The sequence below is a fragment of the Ceratosolen solmsi genome, unplaced genomic scaffold (assembly GCF_000503995.2).
Source record: "Ceratosolen solmsi marchali unplaced genomic scaffold, CerSol_1.0 scaffold61, whole genome shotgun sequence".
NCBI classification, from domain to species: domain Eukaryota; kingdom Metazoa; phylum Arthropoda; class Insecta; order Hymenoptera; family Agaonidae; genus Ceratosolen; species Ceratosolen solmsi.
The window spans coordinates 1,792,195-1,813,830 of NW_011948435.1; the positions used below are offsets into that span (position 1 = coordinate 1,792,195).

Genomic DNA, 21,636 nt, shown 5'->3' on the forward strand with positions numbered 1-21,636 from the left:
AGAGCAAACGAGTGTATGGTTAAAGTTTATGTTGAATGTCGCCTCCCATCGATTTTCTACTAAAACATAAGTATTTTCTTTTCAACGAACAATTAACATTGGCTAATGCATCGAATAACAATAGCCCATGACAATACGAGAAATAGGAACTTTAATGATAACAACACGTTCGAATATCTAAATTTACAATAATTCATCGTCGATCGTTATACTGTCGCTAATAATAATAAAATAAAAAAAATACTTTATCGAGGCAGCGATGAATAAATTATGTGTTATAAACAAGTTGCATTAATCGCTTATCGCGATGATTTTTAATTCTTGACGATGATAGAAGCTTTTATTGCGAGCTTATTTATATTGTAAAAACATTATGGCCGTTTAATTACACGCGCATTCGTTGGATTCCCAATGTCCTAAACACAAATGAGAACATGGAACGTTAATCTTAGCAAGCGCATTTCCAGCATAAAACATACATTATGTCGATAATCTTTCGCTATTGAGACATTGAGAATATAGCATAGACGTCCGTAGAATGGCTATTGCACGTATTCCCAATCAACTTCAATCCCCAGAAAAATTCTTCAAACAAAGTTTAATGCCTCTTCCTGCCCTGCCAAATGCAACGGACCCGAGGCGACGGACATAGCAACACCGAGACAGCACATTTGCCGCCAAACCCGCCCGTTTCTTTCTCCTCTCGACAAACAAGCGGCTCGATTTAAGGAAAACAATGGAAGTTTTCAGTATCGCTTCTCTCCCCCGGCTCCCCTCGCCCGAGACTTCGAAGAACCCGGACGAGCGAAGAGGCGAGCAGAGCGGTATCCGACGCAGAGCAATACGCAATTGAGAAACCGAAGGCGTAGGAGGCGAAAGCAAATGACAATCGGATGTGGAATTGAGGATGGATTTCTAAGAAGAGCCGGCACCGAGTACATGCAAGAGACAGCACTTCGTGTAATATTAATCAAGAGCTCCTTGGCTAACGCTAAAACTCCTTTGCTTACCTTTTCCACCTTAGGCGAGCCGCCCCTCCGCCCTTACGTCCACCTGGCTCGCACCTCGGCACCTCATTTCGGGCATTTAGCCAAGGTCGGCCCTACGCCTCGTCCCGACGCCCACCGTACCACCACCTCGCGCGACTGACGATTCTCCCCTCGAGCCCGCTCGGACCCACTACTCCCTGCCTCTACGCCTGACGACGTCAGCCGACTGCGATCGCCCGGCAAAAAGTCCACGGGATAGGTGGCGGACGAGGAGGGGGCGAAAGCGGTGGCGGAGAAGGAGGAGGAGGAGAGCCGCGCTCGTGTCGGGAGAGTCGGATTGCGCAACCGAATTGCACCGAATGGTCACGGAGTCCTACAATTGCGGGCCTTTCGAGCCATTGGGGCTTTGATTAGGAGAAGGGAGACACTAGAACTTTATTGATCATGGCCCCTGCTTTATACCCCCTCTTCGCGGGTAACGGACATTCTCAACTTTTCACGGCTTTATCATCGCGCTCTTAGGCACGCGATCCTTCGCTTTTGCGCCACAGCGATTATTATTTTTTTTTTTTATTTTTTTTTTTTAGGTGAAACGAATAGCTCGAATTTTCGCTCAAACATCAGTGGGAAACTCTTCTTTATCTTCTTCTTCTTCTTTTTTTTACAACATATTTTCGCGCTAATTGATAGTTGGACAATGTTGCCATTAACTACATTATATTTAATAAAAAAGCAACCAAGGATAACGTCTTATTTAGAAAATTTGTATTTTTAGCAATTTAAGCAAGGGCTACTCTTTGAATATTTTTAAACAATATTAGATAACTGCGATAAATTTTCATTAAAAATGAAGAATTCTCGAATTCGAATTTATTATAAGTCTATTTGTTAATATTGAAGAAATTTAGCACAATTCATTTTGGAATGCGCGTTCATCTTGCAAATCCATAATAGCACAACAACCATATTAATGAAATTGCAAAACATTTTCAATTTTAAAAATTCATACCGACACACAAACAGTTTAAGAAGTATTGGCCCTTTTACATCGAGTAATGAACATTCGAATTGTTAAATGAATATATTTAGTTAATATATTGCTTTAAGTTTACAGTTTTCTTTTTTTTCTTTTTTTATTTCCTTTTTTTGAAGCCATACATGTGGCATATAATGTATGTATATTTAATCTTTGCTTAACGTTGAGTTAATAATATTATAAAATGCTTTTCATGCTTAACTTACTTTGTGAAAGATTGATTATTTTTAGAAATTTTAGATGCTACTAAATACAGCCATACAGACAGACACACACACACACACACACACACACACACACATATATATATATATATATATATAGAGAGAGAGAGAGAGAGAGAGAGAGAGAAAGAGAGAGAGGCTATTAGATAAGAAATAAAAGATAAAAAAGTATTTGCATAAAAATATTTCTCACTAGGTTTTGCTTATCTTTCGCAGGAAAGCATAGACAAATTGTGCTATAAATATAATTATTTAATCATTTATTTTATTAGTTCAAGTGTTTTAAAAAGTTTTTATAAAATAGTATTATTTTTAATACAAAACTTTACACTATATTACGCTCAGAATAAATAAATTAAATTTACAATCAATCTATGATTAAATTCATAATTAATTAATATATTATTAAATTATAATCTTTATATTTTTTTCAATATTAAATAAATTATGACGTAATATGAGTGAAATGAAATTAGTAATTAGTGAAATTAGTAAAAAGTTTTTCTTTCCTTTATATTTATATTATATTTTAAAAATAAATTTTAAGTACCGATTTTTTTACACGGTTACGTGAATATAAAAATATACCGACAATAATCCAAAATACTACTCTTTCAATTATTAAATATCGAAAAATGAGTAATAATTATATAATAATATTTAATACACAGTGTATAATTCGCAAATCGCAATTGCCATGTTTTTAAAACTTTTGCATGTAATTTTCAAGAATATAAAAAGATTACATTTGCAACCACAATTTTAATATTATATAATTCTCATGGAAATTAGAAACAGTATCACTGGCTTATAAAAAATTGTGAAACTAGATCAGATTACGGTATTTATATAATATTGCATAATTACATAGGCGTAAGAGAATTCATTATTTTAAATAAATAAATCTTATTAATTCTTAAGAATTTATTACTCATGAATAATCAAATAATATTCATTATAATTACCAACTATTCCCTATGTATTGCGCAATAGATATAAATATTCGTGCCGCAGTTCACTTGGGAAAAAATGTATGTTGTTTTGTTTATATTTATTGTACAATGTAAGAAACTTTTCATTTAATGTTAAACTATATAAATATAACATTTCATCCGAGTTAAAAAGAGTCTTATTAAATTATTAAAAATTCATTATATATGTTTTCGAATTTTTTATGATGTAGCTAGTGAAACAAAATATAAGCCAAAATAAACGCAAATGAATAAATCAAATATGAATCATACTAAAGTATCTATGAATTCGATATATGGAATACATTATTGTATAATTATTGTCGATATAATTATTGTCGAACGGTCTCATTAGGTATTTTAAATTGAATTTCTCATATAAATTAATACCTTAACTACCCTAACAATCGAATGAAATTATTCGCTTATATTTGTATTTTAATAATTTCAATAATGTCTTTTAATGATAAAATGTCATTTAATGATAAAAAGTTATCTATTATAAAAGAATATTTTTTAAAAAAAAATCAGAATCAGTTGCTTAGTGAACCTTGAACTGCCATCGGGAAACCTACAATGATCTTCGACTGAAAGACAAAGTTCTGGTATAATTTAATATTTAATATAATGTTTCTACTAATCTCTTTCAAGCGCAATGCAATTAATTATATTTTCCTATTTGTTTAACATTTAATGGCATGTAACGAGAAGAAAATGTAATGCTACGGTCTTCTCTTATCAATTAAAATTGCAAATTGCCAATTTCTATAAAATATATTAGAGAGTTAATAAGTAATGTGAATATAATTTATAATTGGCATTTGAAAATATTTTATAATGAAAATGGAAAGTAATCTACACAAGTTAATTAAGAAGAGTCATTGTTGTTCGGGGCGATTTTATCATTAATTATTAAATTTATTCATTAAAATAAGTAAAAATAAATCAATGTCTAAAAGACGTGCTAATTTGTAAAAATATTTTAATTCCTTTTACAACGATTAACGTGCTTAGAAAATATTTTACACTTTATTGTTCGGCATTAAAAAATTAATATATTATCATTTATCTTTATTTTCAATTTCTCATTTTTAATTCAATAACGCAACATTGATAATTTTGGAAATATTTATTAATTGCACGAGCAATGCTAAGGTATAAAAAATATATCTTCCAATGGCAATTAAGATTCGTATACATTAAAAAAAGTAATTGCAATTAATTTAAATATTCCGATTTTTCGATTGGTATAAAAATGTTCAATTTCAGTTAAAAAAAAAAAAAAAAAAAAAAAAAAAAAAAGAGAGGGAGAGAGGGAGAGAGGGAGAGAGAGAGAGAGAGAGAGAGAGAGAGAAAACGAAATAAGGAAGAAGATTCAATGGGGGAAAAAAAAAATGTCGTCTCCTTTGAAATATTAAAATATTGAAAGGATCCCGGCGATGGTGGGGAGGCCGATTCTATTCTATTCTATTTTTAATTTATTTCTATCCGATTCTATTTTTAATTGAAAATAGAAAGAAACTACGAGAATTTCGGGAGAGTGAATAAAGCAAAGTTGTAGCAATCCTACCTTGACAGCAAAACAATAACCGGGAGAGGATCGAGACTCGCGCCGCGCGATTACGAAGGTAAGACCATCGAGGCGGACGTGCACTGTGCCCCGCGTGACGTAAGCCGTACGACCGCTGAAAATTTAATGAACCGCGGCTACGAACTATTTCTAGAGAGTTATAATGCGAGTTTACCACGGGCATCTGTATTTCCTTGAAGCCGCGTGCTCGTGTGCGTGTTCACACATATTCGAACGTTACTCCGGCATTTGGCAGGGCAATCGTTGTGCCTGGCGTTGACTGTCCACACGGCACTGGCCCGTTATTAGATCTATCTCATTGTGGGGGCTTGTGCCTGTTACGTAATCGAGGCGACAGGACGAATTAAAGGCTCTCGAGAGCGTAGATGCAAGTGCGGTAGGAGATAGTCGAGGGTGCACGGGAAGGCCTAGACGCGGGGAATCCCTTGAATTTCATCAGTTTCACTGCATTTTCAGGGCCACGTCTCAGCCATTTTTAATGCAACGTTCGTTGATTAGCGACGCTGACTTCAAATAATTAGCGTCAAACTTTTTATTACAAGCCTATCTCCAGTGCTTTAAAAAATTAAAATAAAAACTTTTAAAAATCTTCGTAATTTAAAAATTCTTTTTCACGTTCACGTGACTTTTATCATCTTCGCAAAATTTATGTCAATGTTTCAATAAATATTCGTATTACTTTACATTTAAAGGCTATATGCTGTGCCCATAAAATTACGTTTGCACAAGTAATGCATTCCTCTGATTATTTCAAATAATTAATCGTATATATATGCACACACGCGCGCACATAAATAGAGAGAGAGAGAGAGAGAGAGAGAGAGAGAGAGAGAGAGAGAGAGAGAGAGACAGAGACAGAGATCTAAATGCAATGGGAACAAAGATGTTTATGTTTAATTTATTTATTTGACATAGTATTGTAATCTTTTAGGAAAGTTTTATTATTAATTGTTTGGAGATAAATAACTCGTGCTTCCACGTCATTGAACAATAATAATAACTTGAAACGGTCATAACCCCGCCGATTATTGATAATATGTGTATAAAGCCAATGCTATCTTCTTTTACATGTACTAATTATTGATTTACAATAATAAGAATTTGTTTAAAAAGTAGGCGTTTATTAATAATGTAACTTAATTTAAAGACTCCTTCAGCTTATAATAATAATTATGTAGCAATTATTATAATAATAGTAACTTATACTAAAGTTCTTTCGAACTGAAATGCAATATTTGACGTAAATGTAATCTTAACAAGTATTATTGTACTGGATGAAAACATATCTTACGCATTGTTTTCTATAAGCAATTATCACTTTTTTCTTATTTAATTATTTATAACTGGATGGGCAATAATGGATGAATTATTTTTTTTATTTCGTTTTATATTGTCTGGCCGATTGAAAATTCTTGAAGCTTATGTGATGTATTCGAGTCTATTCGCAATCGGGGCGATCGACGTTTTGTGGCCAATCGCAAATATATTTATCGGTGTTGTATACAAGACCGTCACGGCATTGAAATTTCAATGGCCTTCCATAAACGCACCTGTAGTACTGTAACAATGAGAACAAAAATATTAATTCAGCTTGAAAAGCTGCACTGCGACGATATTAAAACAAACACGAACATGTCATATCTTTTAAGAAGAAATAGTCTAATAACTAAGCTTACACATAGTTAAAATTTCTTTCGTTTTTGTTATTTTTTTTTATTTTTTCAAGTATCACTTGCACTAATATTATTGCTCGAGCAAATATATTTACGTATTCAAAATGGTACGGTAAAGGTGTGGTAAAGTAATACGGTAAAATGAGAGAAAAATTGTAATCCTAAGCTCACGTAGAATTAAGTAAGAGGTGTTGTTGGAAGGGCAAGAAATTTGTAAATTTCTATTTTCCGGAGGTATATTAACGCAAACGTGTTTGCTTTTGCAATAATAGCGGGGGAAAAGCAAACAACTTGACATTGGCTCGAGACTACAATTTGCCATAACAAAATATCCCCTACCAGCTGAAATGTCAAAGGATCTGACTATTTACCGAGTCACAGTCCTTGGCGGGCATAAAATCCTGCTCAGCGCATTTGATTTCGTTGTCACTGTCGTCAACCTCGTCGACGAGAGTAACCGGTGTCGTGGGCTTCGTTAGGGGTTTGGTGGAAGAAGGCTTCGTGGATGGTCTCGTCGGCTGGACGGGATGTGTCGGCCTCGTTGGCCGCGTCGTCTCCTCGGTCTCGCGCGTCGTTGTAGTCACGTAATTCTCCGCTGGATCAGCGGTCGTGCTTTTCGGTCGCGACCACTCGGGCTGGATATTTTTCAAAGGATAATGTCTATGATTGAAAATTCCTTGAAAGTATGATTAATCTTATGCAATTAATTGCCGGTATTATTTTCATTCGGATGATTGAAAATTTAAACTTTGCCTTTCTACGTTTGTATCCTCATTCTTTTGTTCTGGTCAATATTTTATGGATACGGTTACGGTAAGGATGGATTTTTCAAACTTACGAATAACTGTTAAATTTTGCATATACGTGGATAATCCTCGCGATAATCCTTCATAATAATCAAAAGGATTAAAATGTAAGGGGAATGAAAATAAAAAATAAAAAATAAATAATAAAAAATAAAAAATAAAAAATAGGACTCACTCTTGGTGTGGTGCTATGATGTGGCTTGGGGACTACGTAATCATTCATGCTCTCGTAGATGATGAGGGACAAATCGTTTTTCCTGCCGCACAAGCCACGAAAGTCGTCCATGTCGATGGCCCAGGTCATGGCGCCTGCGTACCCTTTGGACTTGATCCAGTCCATTTTGATTTGCACGCTCCGTGGATCCTCGTATCCGACCCACTGCGTTCCTAACGATCGTGCGAAAAAAGAAAAAAAAAAAAAAAAAAGACAATGAGCGACGAATGGACGGTGCGTGCAAATCAATTTTCCATTCAAATCGACGATCATGTCGTTGTATTGTAAGCTGCTCTTTCAACATTAATCGCCGATCGATCTCCCTTTGTTACGGCAAATGTTATTTCGCACGATGAAAATATCGTATTCTACATTGTCACTTTGAGTCATGCGTACGTACCGTTATTTTTATTTGTTTATTTAATTTTTTTTTTTTTTCTTTGAGGAGGAGGAGGAGGAGGAGGAGTCTCGTTCATGTTATTTGGTCACGCTTTGTTTGCATGTTGTATACTATATGGCAATGAATTTCATATGAATGACGCTATGCTTTGAACAATAATATACGGCTAAGCTCTCACAATTGTGGCTTCTCGTCACAAACTCACTCTCACGACATTCCGTCTTCTGCCTCTTTCAGCCGTTGCATTTTACTTTCGAGCACTTTTAGTTATTTTTAGCAGGCATTTCAATACTTTTTGCTATGCCTAGTCATTCATACCGATGCGATGAGTGCGAGAAGAATTCGAAAGAAAGAGTTCGCGAGGATAATGTTCATCGGAAGGTTAGTACTCCCTTACTAGTGGCTTTGTCCCATCTCTGTTTATCCAGAATATGTTGACATTCGTGAGCGGCATTGTATGCAGATTAGATGATTTATCACGTTCGCGCGTAAGCGCTAAGGGTTACGATCCTTAATCATTCGAAAACGCGCTTTATGGTTATAGACTTTCCTGACAAATTTGACATTTTTAATGCTTCGGAGCCTGGTAAATTCGAAACAATAATAAAAGGCCTTGATTTAATAATATTTGGTGAACAAGAGCAATGACGACGATGATGATGATAATGACTTTTTCATTGCACGATAATATTATTATAATGGCCGGGGTGATTGACGGGTTATGGGGCGGGAGGAGGCGGTTGGGGGGGGGGGGGGGGAAGCGCGCGTGTAATAATAATTCGTTATACGCGTGCCTGTGGCGCAGAGGATAATTATCGTAAAATTGTGCAAATAATATTTACTAACCTTTGAAGGCATAAGGAACTTTTCCACCCTCGTCCCATTTTTTTGTCCATGCAGAATCCGGCTTCATGATTTCCGTGCAAATCTATAAGTTGGAGATAATTGGCTAATTATGTAGAAAGTTTGGAAACTTAATTTAAATGTAATTTCTCAGCTTGTAATTACGTTAACACACTGGCCGAACATTTAAAATCATACTTTATTATCGAGAGTTTTTCCACTGAAAGAAAACACACAACACTTCCCTACGGTATTAATGGTAACACATAGTGTTAACGACATATAAATAAGTGGATAAGTAATAACATTTTTTCCACGTAAAGCTTATTATTACGACGATAAAATATTATTATTTTTATTTGATCCGGTGACATAATTTGAATAATAGTTTTCCGCGGTGGTGACGCGAACACATTTGACATTCAACGAACTATTATTATTGTTTAATAAGGTGAAAGACGAACTCGTTTATTTAAAAATTCTTTTCCACGAATCGTCCATGTCTCGAATCTACTTTCGCGGTACTCTCAGTTTCATTATCCAGTGCCGATCGTTAAAATAACGATTCGCGCGACCTTTGAATGCACGCGTAAAACAGCCGCGGCAAACATAAATTATCAACGAGTTTAAAAATCATCAAAGAGCCTCACATTCCTTACTGCATTTGTCGACCGATAAAATAATCATAAAACTCGAGCCTAAAATAGCTTGAAGTTTATCGATGTTCAGCTCACCTCGTAATAAGCCAGGAAGCCCTTGGCGCCGGTGTACTTGCCGGGTTCGCCGCCACCGGCCTCCTTGTTGATGTAAGTACCAGGATTGTAATTGTTGTTGCTCTTGCTGAGGGTAAAGGTGCGCCCGTAGAATGGGATGCCGACGACTAGCTTATTGGCTGGGCAGCCCATGTCCTCCCATAGTTGAAGACCGTCGTTCTGCGCACAGGTGTACGCGTCTTTGAGAATTTGATATCGAGGCAAGAGGACGAAAGTCGACGGAGAAAGTAGGAGGACGGATGTGGAAACGAAACTATTCGTTTCTATTTCTTTGTACATAATTTATAGTCGCGTGAAAGGATTGACTCGAGTCAATTTTACCGAATTATAACGATAAAATTGAGCTTTCGTCGTCTTGTTCGGCCAAACGCCTAATTGACATTTAATCTCTTCCGAGCACTTCGATTCGACAGGCAAATGTACAGAATCGAAGCTACTTTAATTATCTTTCTTACGCACCACGTTCAGCTTCTCGTAGGCCCATTGGTCATGGGTGCGCTTGTACAAGGGGCTGTGTACGTCCGCGAATCCTGCCCAATTGCCCCGTAGATCGTACGACATCACGTGGACAGCATCGACGTTTCTAAAATTCAGAGATTTACAATAATTAATTAACAGTGCTAATTATTGATTTTCTCATGGAATATTTCGAAAATACGTAGGGTAGATTAGAATAGATACGCATCCCCTGAACAAATTATGCATTTGTTGGTTGGCGTAATTTCTACCTTCTTAAATTGGTTCAGCTAACGGTTATTAGAGTCATTTAAATGACGGAAAATGATAATTTTCTAAAACTGCACTGGCTCTCGGGTCATTATGCACAGCCGATTTTATTATTATTATTAAGATTGATATCAGTACCATGAATTTCAGTAGCTTATCGGTAAAATATAAATTTGCACATTTATTTCATCGAGTCATTACTGATTATTAGATAACGGATATTGGTATATGCCGATTCAGAATTTTATTACACGTGAGATTATTACGAGAGATTTGTATGAATAATTTAATTCTGTGCCCAATGTGACAAACTGTATTCAACATTAAAACTTAAACATTAACAAACTTACTTCAACATTAGCATTTGAGCATTTAATAAGCATTTGATATGCTCCAGTGTTCTAAAGGAAATTATTATTTTCTATAATATTAAAATAACGTTTAACATTAGGCTTTATAAAATTAGCACGAATCTTTGTGATTCATGATAATCGCAAATTATGTAATTTCTATACGTAAGTTATAAATTAATATTAGACAATTTTCTCAACGTAATAGCTTAATAATAATTGCATCGTCCCTATTGATAAGAGATTACACAGTCTATAATATAGGTAATGCGATAATTTAAAAGAAAAAAGAAATTTAAAAAAAAGAAAGAAAGAAAAGTCATGCATTAGTCACGTTCATGCAACATCAGAGTGATCCCAGGACTTTCACATCGCTTTTACAGAAGAGGTTCGCGCGGATTATTTAATCTGAAATACAACCATCATACACAACATGGATATTTCTAACGGATATTTTCATTTCTTCAAACAATATATTCGTATAACGTATAACGTATTTAAATTGCCTATAAAAGAAGAATTATCGCGTTACCGATGAGATTATATTTTGTCTTATATTAATTATATGTAGCAAGCTTACTTACCTGATCTTTTTTTTTTTTCTTTTATTTATTTTTTTTTTTTATTACACTCAATACATTACAAAATAGGCCTATAAAATAATTAATTCAGTATAAAATAATTCGGTGTAAAATTGTTTTTTAAATAGCAAGTATTAAAGAATAATATTGACACTTCGAGAATGCTTCGACGCGAGTGACTTTATCGATGTTGATGAAGATAACAAATCTTCACTCGCAAATCTAGATATTGTTATAGAATTTAGATTTATGATGAATGCCGAATGCCGAAGAAAAGCAACGCAACTCGAGGGGCTGAAACGCAGTGAAAAAGAGCCCGAGAGTTTCATAAAAAGCTAAAAGTAAACTCAAACTCACTCGCAAAGCTCGGGTACGTGATAACCTTCTTGAAGTCGGAATTTAGCAAGAGGCACGGCCATTGTGATCTCCCAGCCTCTTCCCACTCTGTTGAAAGCTCGTCTTAATTCTTCCACGAAATAGAAGAATACGTCCTTATCGGAAAATTTACCCCCACGGTCAGCAGCGCCTGGATACTCCCAATCGAGATCGAAGCCATCGAAATTGTATTTCTCCATGAATTCTAAAGTCCACATTTTTAAATAAAACTTTTAATCCATAGTACATTACATAATCGATAAGACCGCCATCCCTCTTTCTGTACCTATTCTATTAAGACATATGTAGTCATTTTTATTAATACTACTGCAGAAAAGAATAATTACCCCGAACGGTAACAATATTTAATTTCATCTTGTAAATTATAGAAGCTTCGTTAGCATAAAGCATCATACCAATACTAACTTGCAGATTCAAAATCAATCAAAAAAATTTTGTAGCTCCATAAGAGACAAATGTTATTTCCTCAGTTAAAATAAACTTTACATGTCGTTAAAGCTATACCTAAATACCTTCTCGTTTCATCTTGATAAATTACATCGTTATTTTCAGATTAGACCTTAAAATTATTACTCTTTGAAATACTCGTTTGAACTGGATTTCAGTTAAGCTTCGAGATGTTGACTTCCCAGTTCGGAGAGCAGAGCATCGGAGGCTCGTGTCCGATCTTCTGCCGCTCAACGGGACAAAGAAAGTAAGAGAGTGACTCACCGACAGTGCTCTTGATGAAGGCGTCGCGGCGCTTCTTGACCCCGACGAGGGCACTGTACTTTCGGCCGCCCTCGCCCCAACCGCCGAGAGCCACCTCCGTCTTCAGGCCAGGGAACTTCTTCTTGAGGGCATTGAACTTGACGAAGCCTGACTGCTCGATGTCGAGCTCAGGATCGAGGACGAGAATCTCCCAGGTGACGTTGCTCACGCCGATGAACGAGTAGATGAGGTGGGTGCAGAGGTCAGCCGGCACGTCATCGACCGTGTATTTGCCGATACCCGGACGGTAGATCGCCCAGTTGCTGAAGTAGCATACGACTCTTCCCTTCTCCTCACTCGGCCCTATGCGATTACAATTTTCGGTTCTACAATTTTCGCCAGGTTAGCTTGCCATTGTCGTTTGTTGGTGAGATTTTGGGTAAGCGATGTTTCATCTCCGAATAATCGGCGCGAGGAGCATTTAAGCTAGTTAATTGAGACTATTTACGCCGCTATCCTTATTGGTTTTTTGAGGTAACGTAGGAATTATTTTTAAGAAAAATTTAATAGAAAATGCTTGCAAACTCGCCATTTACCAAACAATACCAACGACAATTCCACTTACGATATTTAGATCGGTTCTGATATTATTTATTCGACCTTACGAATATTCAGGAAGGTGAGGAAATTTTTGGATAAACCGAAAAATCAACGTTCATCGAACACTCGCGGATTCGTGTATAAGAACATCACAGTTTCGTTAAAAACACCGATATCCTATTCATTTTTCAATCATAAAATCTAACATAAATATAAATAATATAAATTTACCTGCTGATAGGGAAGTCACTAGAGCAAGAAAGGTACCAAGGGAAAGCAAAAGCTTTCCCGTGTGTGAATTCATTCTTGTGGTTCCTGAAATCGAGATAGAGTATTTAACAAAAACAAACTCAACAAAATCAAATGAACTCCTCTAAAAAGTTCAGCAAAAAAAAAAAAAAAAAAAAAAAAAAAAAAAAAAAAAGAAACAATAAGAAACAAAAAACAAACACAAAAAATTAATTTTCTCCATGCATAATAATAACACTAAAACGATCGAATGGAATTTCTAGACGTCGACTGCCTGCGTGTCAATGTACGTAAGAAATAGAAAGAATGGAATAAGAAATTTTAAATTTTAGACCAATAAATCTTTATTGTGCTTTAAATCTACGAGAAAGACCGAGAGGCAAAAAGAAGAGAGAAAAAAACAAAAAACAATAAAAAAAAAAACACAAACTAATAATGGCAACGCACTGTCGCGCATGAGATGTGCTTCGACGGCAGGATAGCCAAACGTCGTATCCTTGCCAGAATAAATAATTTACCAGCTTATGAGTGTAAAAGGCGAAAGATCGTCAAGCAACGAAGTCCTCGTTACCGCGAGCAAGTTTAAAGACACTCTGACTTGCCTTCGGTGAGCCTGGACCCTCGTGTCCTCGTCGCGAGGAAGTGACTCTTTTTAAGGAAGCGCACAATGTAGGCAGATCGTCGACCGGTTTTCCGTTCTGCGTCGGCGCTGATGATCGATGCCGCGTTTATTACATGTCGTGGAGAGGAAACACGTCGCGTCTAATGGTAATCTCCGTTGTTGTCTCAGGCGCAGACGTGGAGGGGGACGCTCGAGCTTAATTAGCTGATCCTGCCGGACTTTATCCTTTTTTTCCTGCTCAACGCGACTTTCGCGCAAAAGTTCAACGTTTATTATCGCCTGTATTAATGGGCTGAGTTATCGTTTAACTTCGTTTTTTTTTCTTTTTTTTTTTCTCTTTTTTTGAGCGAATTCACGGTAAATGCTTCGATAACTGCGATTTTTCACAATCGAGAACTTATTAATGAGTGGCATGTTTTTGGCACTGGTATTACTAACACTAACTTTCATCAAAATTTCATCAATTATTTTCTTATTAGTTTTATTTTATGAAATATCTAGCGTTACGATTAAGAGGTAAGATTTTTCTTTCTTATTAATAGTGATATTGAGAATCGATTGCTGAACATGTAAATTAATTTTACTCGTGATTATTTTATACATTTTCTTCGGACTCGAGATTCTTTAATTAGTTAATTAATCAAACGCTAACAATCGTTCAAAAATAATCATAATTATTGTCATGCTTGTTTGATGTAAGAAATAATCGTGCGTATGAAAAAATCTCGATTATTTTAAGAATGAAAAAAGAAAGGTTGGGGGGGGGGGGGGGTGAAAAAAGTCAGATTTATCTGCTCATTAATATAAATTATCTCAATCGTATCAATGGCACATTCAGATATTTAGATAAAAATATACATTATACATGAATAAAATTATAGAAAAATCCATTATTTAATAAATAAATGTCTTCGTTGCTGTTTCATCACATTCATAAGCACGAAATTATAAGCCGTTAAGATTTAACGAGTAGAAAATACATTTTTATATCTTCCAGTATTTTATGTCTCATATCTATCATAGACTTAATTGTCATTAATTTCACGAACTCATAACTATTTTAATAGCTGTGCACCAACTGTATAAATTATGTTATAATGAACTTATTAGATTCTTTTACTCATTTATTCGCGCAGACTGTTATTTGTAAGGTTTATTGTAATCAGGTCCTTCAGTATATGAAATAATTGAGATGAATTTGAAAATTTAACGCCATAATTTATGTAGTTAAAAGTAGTATATACATTATTCAATTCCATTAGTACAGTGTGTATTATTTTTATGGGAGTTTAATCAATTTTAATCTACCAAACTGCCAATCTCCGCTTATAATAATACGAATTATATATTGAACTTTGATTAATCTTTTCAAATTATAGCAATAATTTGATCATAAGATTAATTATCGCAAACATAATATTTAATCAGATGCAATATCAGTTTTCCATTCATAAATTGTATATGAATAAATTAAAATCAATGTAAAATCGCTTGAAAAATTTTTTTTGCTTCTATAGTTAATATGAGCATGAATAAGAAATAAAAATCCTCGAAAAATGAACAAGTTATAATGTTGTATTTATTAGAAACGAAATTTGTTTAAATTTAATAAATATAGCATTAATTTCTATTGATAATATTAAACACTAAGAGACTTTAAAATTTCAATTAAAATTTTCTTATGGAATCCAATCAATTTTTATTCAATTAAAAAAATACAATTTATAACAAAGAATTTTATTCCAATTTAAAATGATTTGTATTAATTTGACGGAACCTCTAGTTGATAAAAAAAAAAATTATGTTAATTTTAAATTCAGTCATGTTTTGCATAAGAATTCTGGTGGTATCTATAACAATATAATTGTTGTAAGGCATTCCATGTTCATCATTTTTTAGTCATACCGTATGATATGTAATGTAATTTAACATTCCTGCGTTCAAATATTCAAATATCTTTGAAAATTATATAATAATGTGTACTATTCGTTATAATAGATTTAGAGTTGTAGTCTGTCGATAATTGATACATTTATAATTAATAGTGACATTAATAATCTTTTACGACGGCCATGATCGTTATGAATGTTAATCATAATATTAATTAATTTGCCAATTGAGATAAGATTTTTCGTTCAAAGTATCACATTGTCATTAAGAGCGTTGACAATGTCGATAATATGATACGAAAGAATAAACATAATTACCAACGAAAAATCGCGCTCGTTACTTCATTATGAATCATAAAGTCGCGTTGCTCAACCGACGATATTCTATTGAAAATAGCATCGTAAGATTAAACTCGTAGGATCGTCTAATTATTTTTCGATCTACCGTAAATGAGCGTAAATACACGAGCAAAGAGCGTTTCCCTCTTATCACGCGTTACTCGTCAATCGGACAATGATTATCCGCTCGCGTGTAATGCTGACGTAGCGATAGGACGATGACGATGACAAGGACAGGCAATAGCCTAGATTATTACAACGGAAGCGACAATTTTACTTTTACTAGTAAGTATAAGTGCTTGTGAACCATTATTTAATAAGTGTAGACCGACGAATTTATACCGATTACTTTTCATTTTCCGGTTAATAATGTGGATAATGATGAGCTTTGCGTCTTAATTTACCGTCTTCCATACTTTTTATTATATCTGCTTTTAACAAAAATAATTTTCAACGACTATAGGCTTCAATTTTCTTAATATCAATTGATTGGCGATTACATTACTTTGAAGAAATTTATAGATTCAACGAATGTATAGATAATAAATGTTTAATTGTTATGAAATTTGTAATTCATCGAAATTTCTATATTCTTCGCTAACACTTTTAACTTTGTATGTGTTAGAAAGTTCACCAATAATTATTATTATCTAATCGATAGACTTTATAAAAAAAAAAAAAAAAAAAAAAAAAAAAAAAAAAAAAAAAAAAAAACGAAGAAAGAACAAAAAAAAACGAAGAAAGAACAAAAAAACAATAAAATAAAACGAAATCAAATAAATTTTTGGTATATAAAATATAAATAATATATAATCAAAAGTAAGATTCATTGTACATGCTCAGACTCGTATATATTTGACATGGGCGTACACATACGCGCACGTATAAACAAAGCAAATTCAAGGTGTATCGTAAATTCTTCTGTACATAATAAAATAATAGACACCTACGTGCGTGCTAGTTGTAACGGATAAAAGATGTTTTCGTTTTTCGTGACGAAGGAGCGAGCGAGCTTTTGAAATCCATTGAAATAATACGAAGGCTAGAGCGAGTCGTTAATAATTCTTGCCGCGATAAGCATTGCCTTCTTCCATACATATTTTCTTAATACACAAGTGCGCGTACTTGCGGGTGCTCATCGTTGGTCTAATACTGGCATTGCATGCAAATGTTTTCGTCTGCCTACGCAAAATGTCGCTGCCCCAACGATATATCGCGGCTTATAATACGTCCTCACCAAGCCAAATAAACCGGATTACGAGAGATGAAGTATAACTATACGCGTCGTATGCCGCAGCTTTCACATGATTTACGATGCATTGAATCCCTCATCTTGTCCAATTTCTAAGGCTTTTTTCCCATTGCTTTTCCATTACTTTAATTACAATCGTATACCAAATACGATGTATACGATGTAAAATTATCTATACACAGACTATATTTTTGTGAAAATATTCAATACATTTTTATTCACGCGAGATAACTTCTATGTAAATTAAGCTCAATACCATGTTAAAATCACACAAAGAACTAACGTCACTAACTTCCATTCGTTCTTTCAATTTTCGAAATTTAACGATGATAAAGAAATGGATAAAGAATTTTAATTTCTCGTGTATCGTTAGATGGCTAAATAAACGTTTCATCGCAACGATATTTTATTCAAAATATACTTATACACTCATTATCAATGATTAGTTTTATAATTTTAATAAAAAATTATGATTAAAAAATGACGTTTTAAAAAAAAAAAAAAAAAAAAAAAAAACACACACACGCACGCACGCACACGCGCATACTAATATTATAGTGCCGATAAAAAGGTTGTAAATGTAGTAAATCCGGTAATAGTTTAGACTCTTTAGTTACAGTTTGTCAGAGAAGAGTCGGTCGATATAAGAAATCGCTTATTAGAAGTAAGTTGGCGTAATTTAGTTTCATAAATGTTACGTGATTCGATTCTCGCAAGATTATCATTACTATCAATTATTCTTTCGACTACTTTAATCTACCTTTTAAACGTCTGCTTTTTAATGGGTTTTATAATATCGCAAGACCACATTAATTACAAGTAACATTAGTAACAACAGCTTATGTTACATTATCTCAATTAGTAAAATAATACACCATACAATTGCCTGTCGTTTTAATACTGATTTGGAATTATTTTTATTGTTAAAATTAATTTGCACACCCTCTAACTAAACTAAATAATAACAAGACATTCTCTATCGTTAATATAAATATCCGTTAATAGCAGTTATTTAACGTATCACTCGTGCTATCCATTAGTTATTTATACGATTTATACACATTATTCTATACAAAACGTCCTATATAATTTAGCAATGGTTGAATAAAGGTGACTGACTAATGGTTTTAATCAAGGCGCGATTAGCATCGAATAAAAAGCATCGAGCGGCATTCACTCTAATGTAGAACTTTGGAATATAACGTATTGCACTGATGGAGCAACGCCAAATGATTTTTAGTCCCATCTGGCAGTGTCCTATCGACGATGAATAAGCGCAGTCCCATCGCTTTGCGATTTTTAAATCTTCGATAAGCGAATGGCCGATAAGCTTCGCTCGCCAATTCGCGCTTCCATTAAAATGCACGATGTGCATCGGGTGCGGATAGCCTTAGCCCCCACCTCCCTTGCCCAACCCCCACCCGCACCACCACCGTCGTATCACCCGGCACTGCACTTAGAATGCGAAATTTTTAGAGATACGGGATTGGGTGAGTTGAAGGAGTGAACAAAGAAGTCCGAAGATCAAAGAAATTTATTTCATATTTTACTCATCATAGCCGACGCGTATCGACGTTTTTCTCACGTTAATTTCTAATCTGCTTGCTTCTCGTGACGCGTACAGCGAAAATTAGCCGATCTTTAGCACTAAATCACAGCTCCCTAATGTTTGGACAAAACGCAAAATCTTTTGGGCGACGTCTATTGACATATTGGAAATTTCGAAAGAATAACATTTTATTCACTCGGCTTATTAACAACTTGAATGGCGACTTCTTTTAGTAATTTGCATTTTCATTAAAACGTTTATGTGACGATCGATTGAAAGTAACTGTAGAATTCACAATAATGACTATTTTTTAGGCAAACGATTAATGAGAATTTGATTACTTTCTTCGCATATTGCTTCGCTTGTAGATATTTGTAGTGAAATTTGTAATTATTGCATTGTTAAATTCAATCTTGTGTTATTTATTGGCTAAATTTTTTTTTCTTTCACATCATAAACTGCTCGGAGACTTATAGAATTTAAAAAAAATTAAAAAAAAATATATATATATATATATATATATATATATATATTAAAAGAGAGACGTATTCAAGGTCGATGATTTCACAAGCATAAATATAATTTTGTAATGTTGTTTGATAACTCTATTTGTAATGCCAAAGTATTTGTAATGTAAAAGTGTTAAATATTAAATGCATCGAACGTTTTCAAATTTTCTACAATTTATTGGTGAGATACTGTTAATAATAAGTTTCTTTAGTTTCTAATTTTGTGAAAGTAATTCTTAGCGCAACATTCATTGGGAATTTTTTGGTGTACTTTAGATTAAATAAATCAATTTAATAATTTAAGCGATTTATCAAAAAATTTTCTTTAAAAGTAGCGCCACATAAGTTATAAATCAATAAAAATTGCAGCTAATTATTACATTACTAATTGAAATGCAATAATTTGTAAAACAATATTTATTAAAAATGTTGATTTGCGATTAATTATTTTTACGTGTGAAGTTCTATAAACAAAATTGATAAATTTGAAATCATGATTTTATTTACATTGCTTTTCCGTGAAAAGAAATTTATATTACATTATTTCGTTCACTTTGTCACATTTCCGAAATTTAATATAACGATGAAATTATATTTGCTGATAATTTTCTTTTGGGTTTCTGATATTTGATTAATATATTATACAAAAATAATAATTCAAAGTAAAATTGCAAATATAGACTGATACATTGTCTTAACAAAATTCTTAAATTTTAATTTTATTGAAAACAGTAACTAGTAAATCATATGCACTACTTATAATTATCATATGAGTTTACTTTTTAATTACAATATTTTCATGTAGATTTCCGAATACTTGTAAGAATTGTAAGCTGTAAAAAATCTTATCTCTTAAATTATTGTCGATTCGTCGTTATTAAAATAAACAAATATATATCAGGAAAGTCCTTGGCATTCAATCCAGGCGATTAATTAATAATGAACTTTATCGTACATGATTATTTTAATTTTGTATAATATATACATGACCTAAGACATTAGATAACTATGAGTGATATTTAAAAGTATTATATTTTTCAAAGTATTAGATATTGAATTAAAACGTAATAATTAATCAGAGAATGTCGTCGTGAAGGACGTAAAAATAATTTTGCGTCTAAATAATAAAGTTGCACTACTATGATTACCACTATACAAATTTGTGTAGTCTACATCTTATCTTTTGTAGCAAAATCATATAATCATGTTTAATGTTTGTAATATTAGAAAAATAAAAGAGAACTGTGAGTGAAAATATAATACAGATTTTAATTCGTTAAATTATCTATCAATAATTATCCGTACAAATACGAATATGGATTACTAAGTAAGTAATATTGTTAATATTCAAAATTCTTTAGCATCAATTATTTTATTTTACCTAAAATGATAGCTTCAATAGATTATGTTTATGTTTGGAAATAAAGTAAAATTTTAAACAACATTATTAATTGCTCGTCTTAACGGATCTATTTAATGTGTAACGTTTGTCATAAATTTTCAATATTATAAAAGTACCATTTTGCATGAATTATTATAAATGTATTCAATTAGCTTTTATAATGAGAACATTTGTATTTAGACGATTTAATGGAAACGTATAATTATTAATGTCGTATACATTTATAAAATAATAATATTTATAAATTCCATACCATCCGCGTAATATAAACGAATTTATATTTATTCAATTATCACGTTTGACGTACAAAATAATAGTTTTATATGATTCATAAAAATTACTTATATTTAAAAAAATTTGTTTTTAAAATTGAGTCCTTTGTTATAATTTATTCTTGAAAAATTATTCTAAATATGTTTTTTTTTTCTTTTTTTTTCTTTTATTAAACTTACTTTACTTTAATTGCATCGTTACTTTCAATAAATAGTGAATTAATTAACCATTAATTTAATATTATTCATTTACACGCTTATGTATTTATATTTATTTATAGTTAAAATAATTTAGTTTTAATTAATTAATATTAATACATACAAATATACCTTTAGATTGAATAATTTCAATTAAAATTAATTGTATGTTTATCAATGTTAAATATTCAAATCATCATGAATTCAAAATAAATATTCAATAAAGATGTAAAGACATTAAAAGCAATGGCTAGGTAAAGACGCGAGAAAAAGGAGTTGAAAGTGTGATATTTTACATAATTAAAATCGTAACGTCGTCTTTGAAAAGTTGTAAAAGCATATCAGAGCCGTTACATCAATATATTTGGTGCTTGAAAAAAGATTTAATACATTCAATGAGTAGGAGTGTGTGCGTATTATTAATATGCGACTGTACTACAATAACATATTAGAGTGTAATAAAAGCTTGAAAAGTGCTTTTCTCATCTTGTC

General features: G+C 33.0%; 1 protein-coding gene across 1 annotated transcript in view; it reads right to left on the minus strand.

Moving 5' to 3' along the window:
• Positions 1 to 6,029: 6,029 nt before the first annotated feature.
• LOC105364937 (endochitinase) overlaps positions 6,030 to 21,636 on the minus strand; it is a 16,027-nt gene continuing 420 nt past the window's right edge. Inside the window, exons 2-10 of the mRNA XM_011502976.1 lie at positions 13,095 to 13,178; positions 12,285 to 12,626; positions 11,535 to 11,757; positions 9,980 to 10,103; positions 9,482 to 9,679; positions 8,751 to 8,832; positions 7,466 to 7,677; positions 6,856 to 7,119; positions 6,030 to 6,369 (exon numbers count right to left, since the gene is read on the minus strand). Of these exons, the coding sequence (XP_011501278.1) occupies positions 6,250 to 6,369; positions 6,856 to 7,119; positions 7,466 to 7,677; positions 8,751 to 8,832; positions 9,482 to 9,679; positions 9,980 to 10,103; positions 11,535 to 11,757; positions 12,285 to 12,626; positions 13,095 to 13,167 (1,638 nt within the window). The 5' untranslated portion in view covers positions 13,168 to 13,178 and the 3' untranslated portion in view covers positions 6,030 to 6,249. The remainder of the gene's footprint in view (positions 6,370 to 6,855; positions 7,120 to 7,465; positions 7,678 to 8,750; positions 8,833 to 9,481; positions 9,680 to 9,979; positions 10,104 to 11,534; positions 11,758 to 12,284; positions 12,627 to 13,094; positions 13,179 to 21,636) is intronic.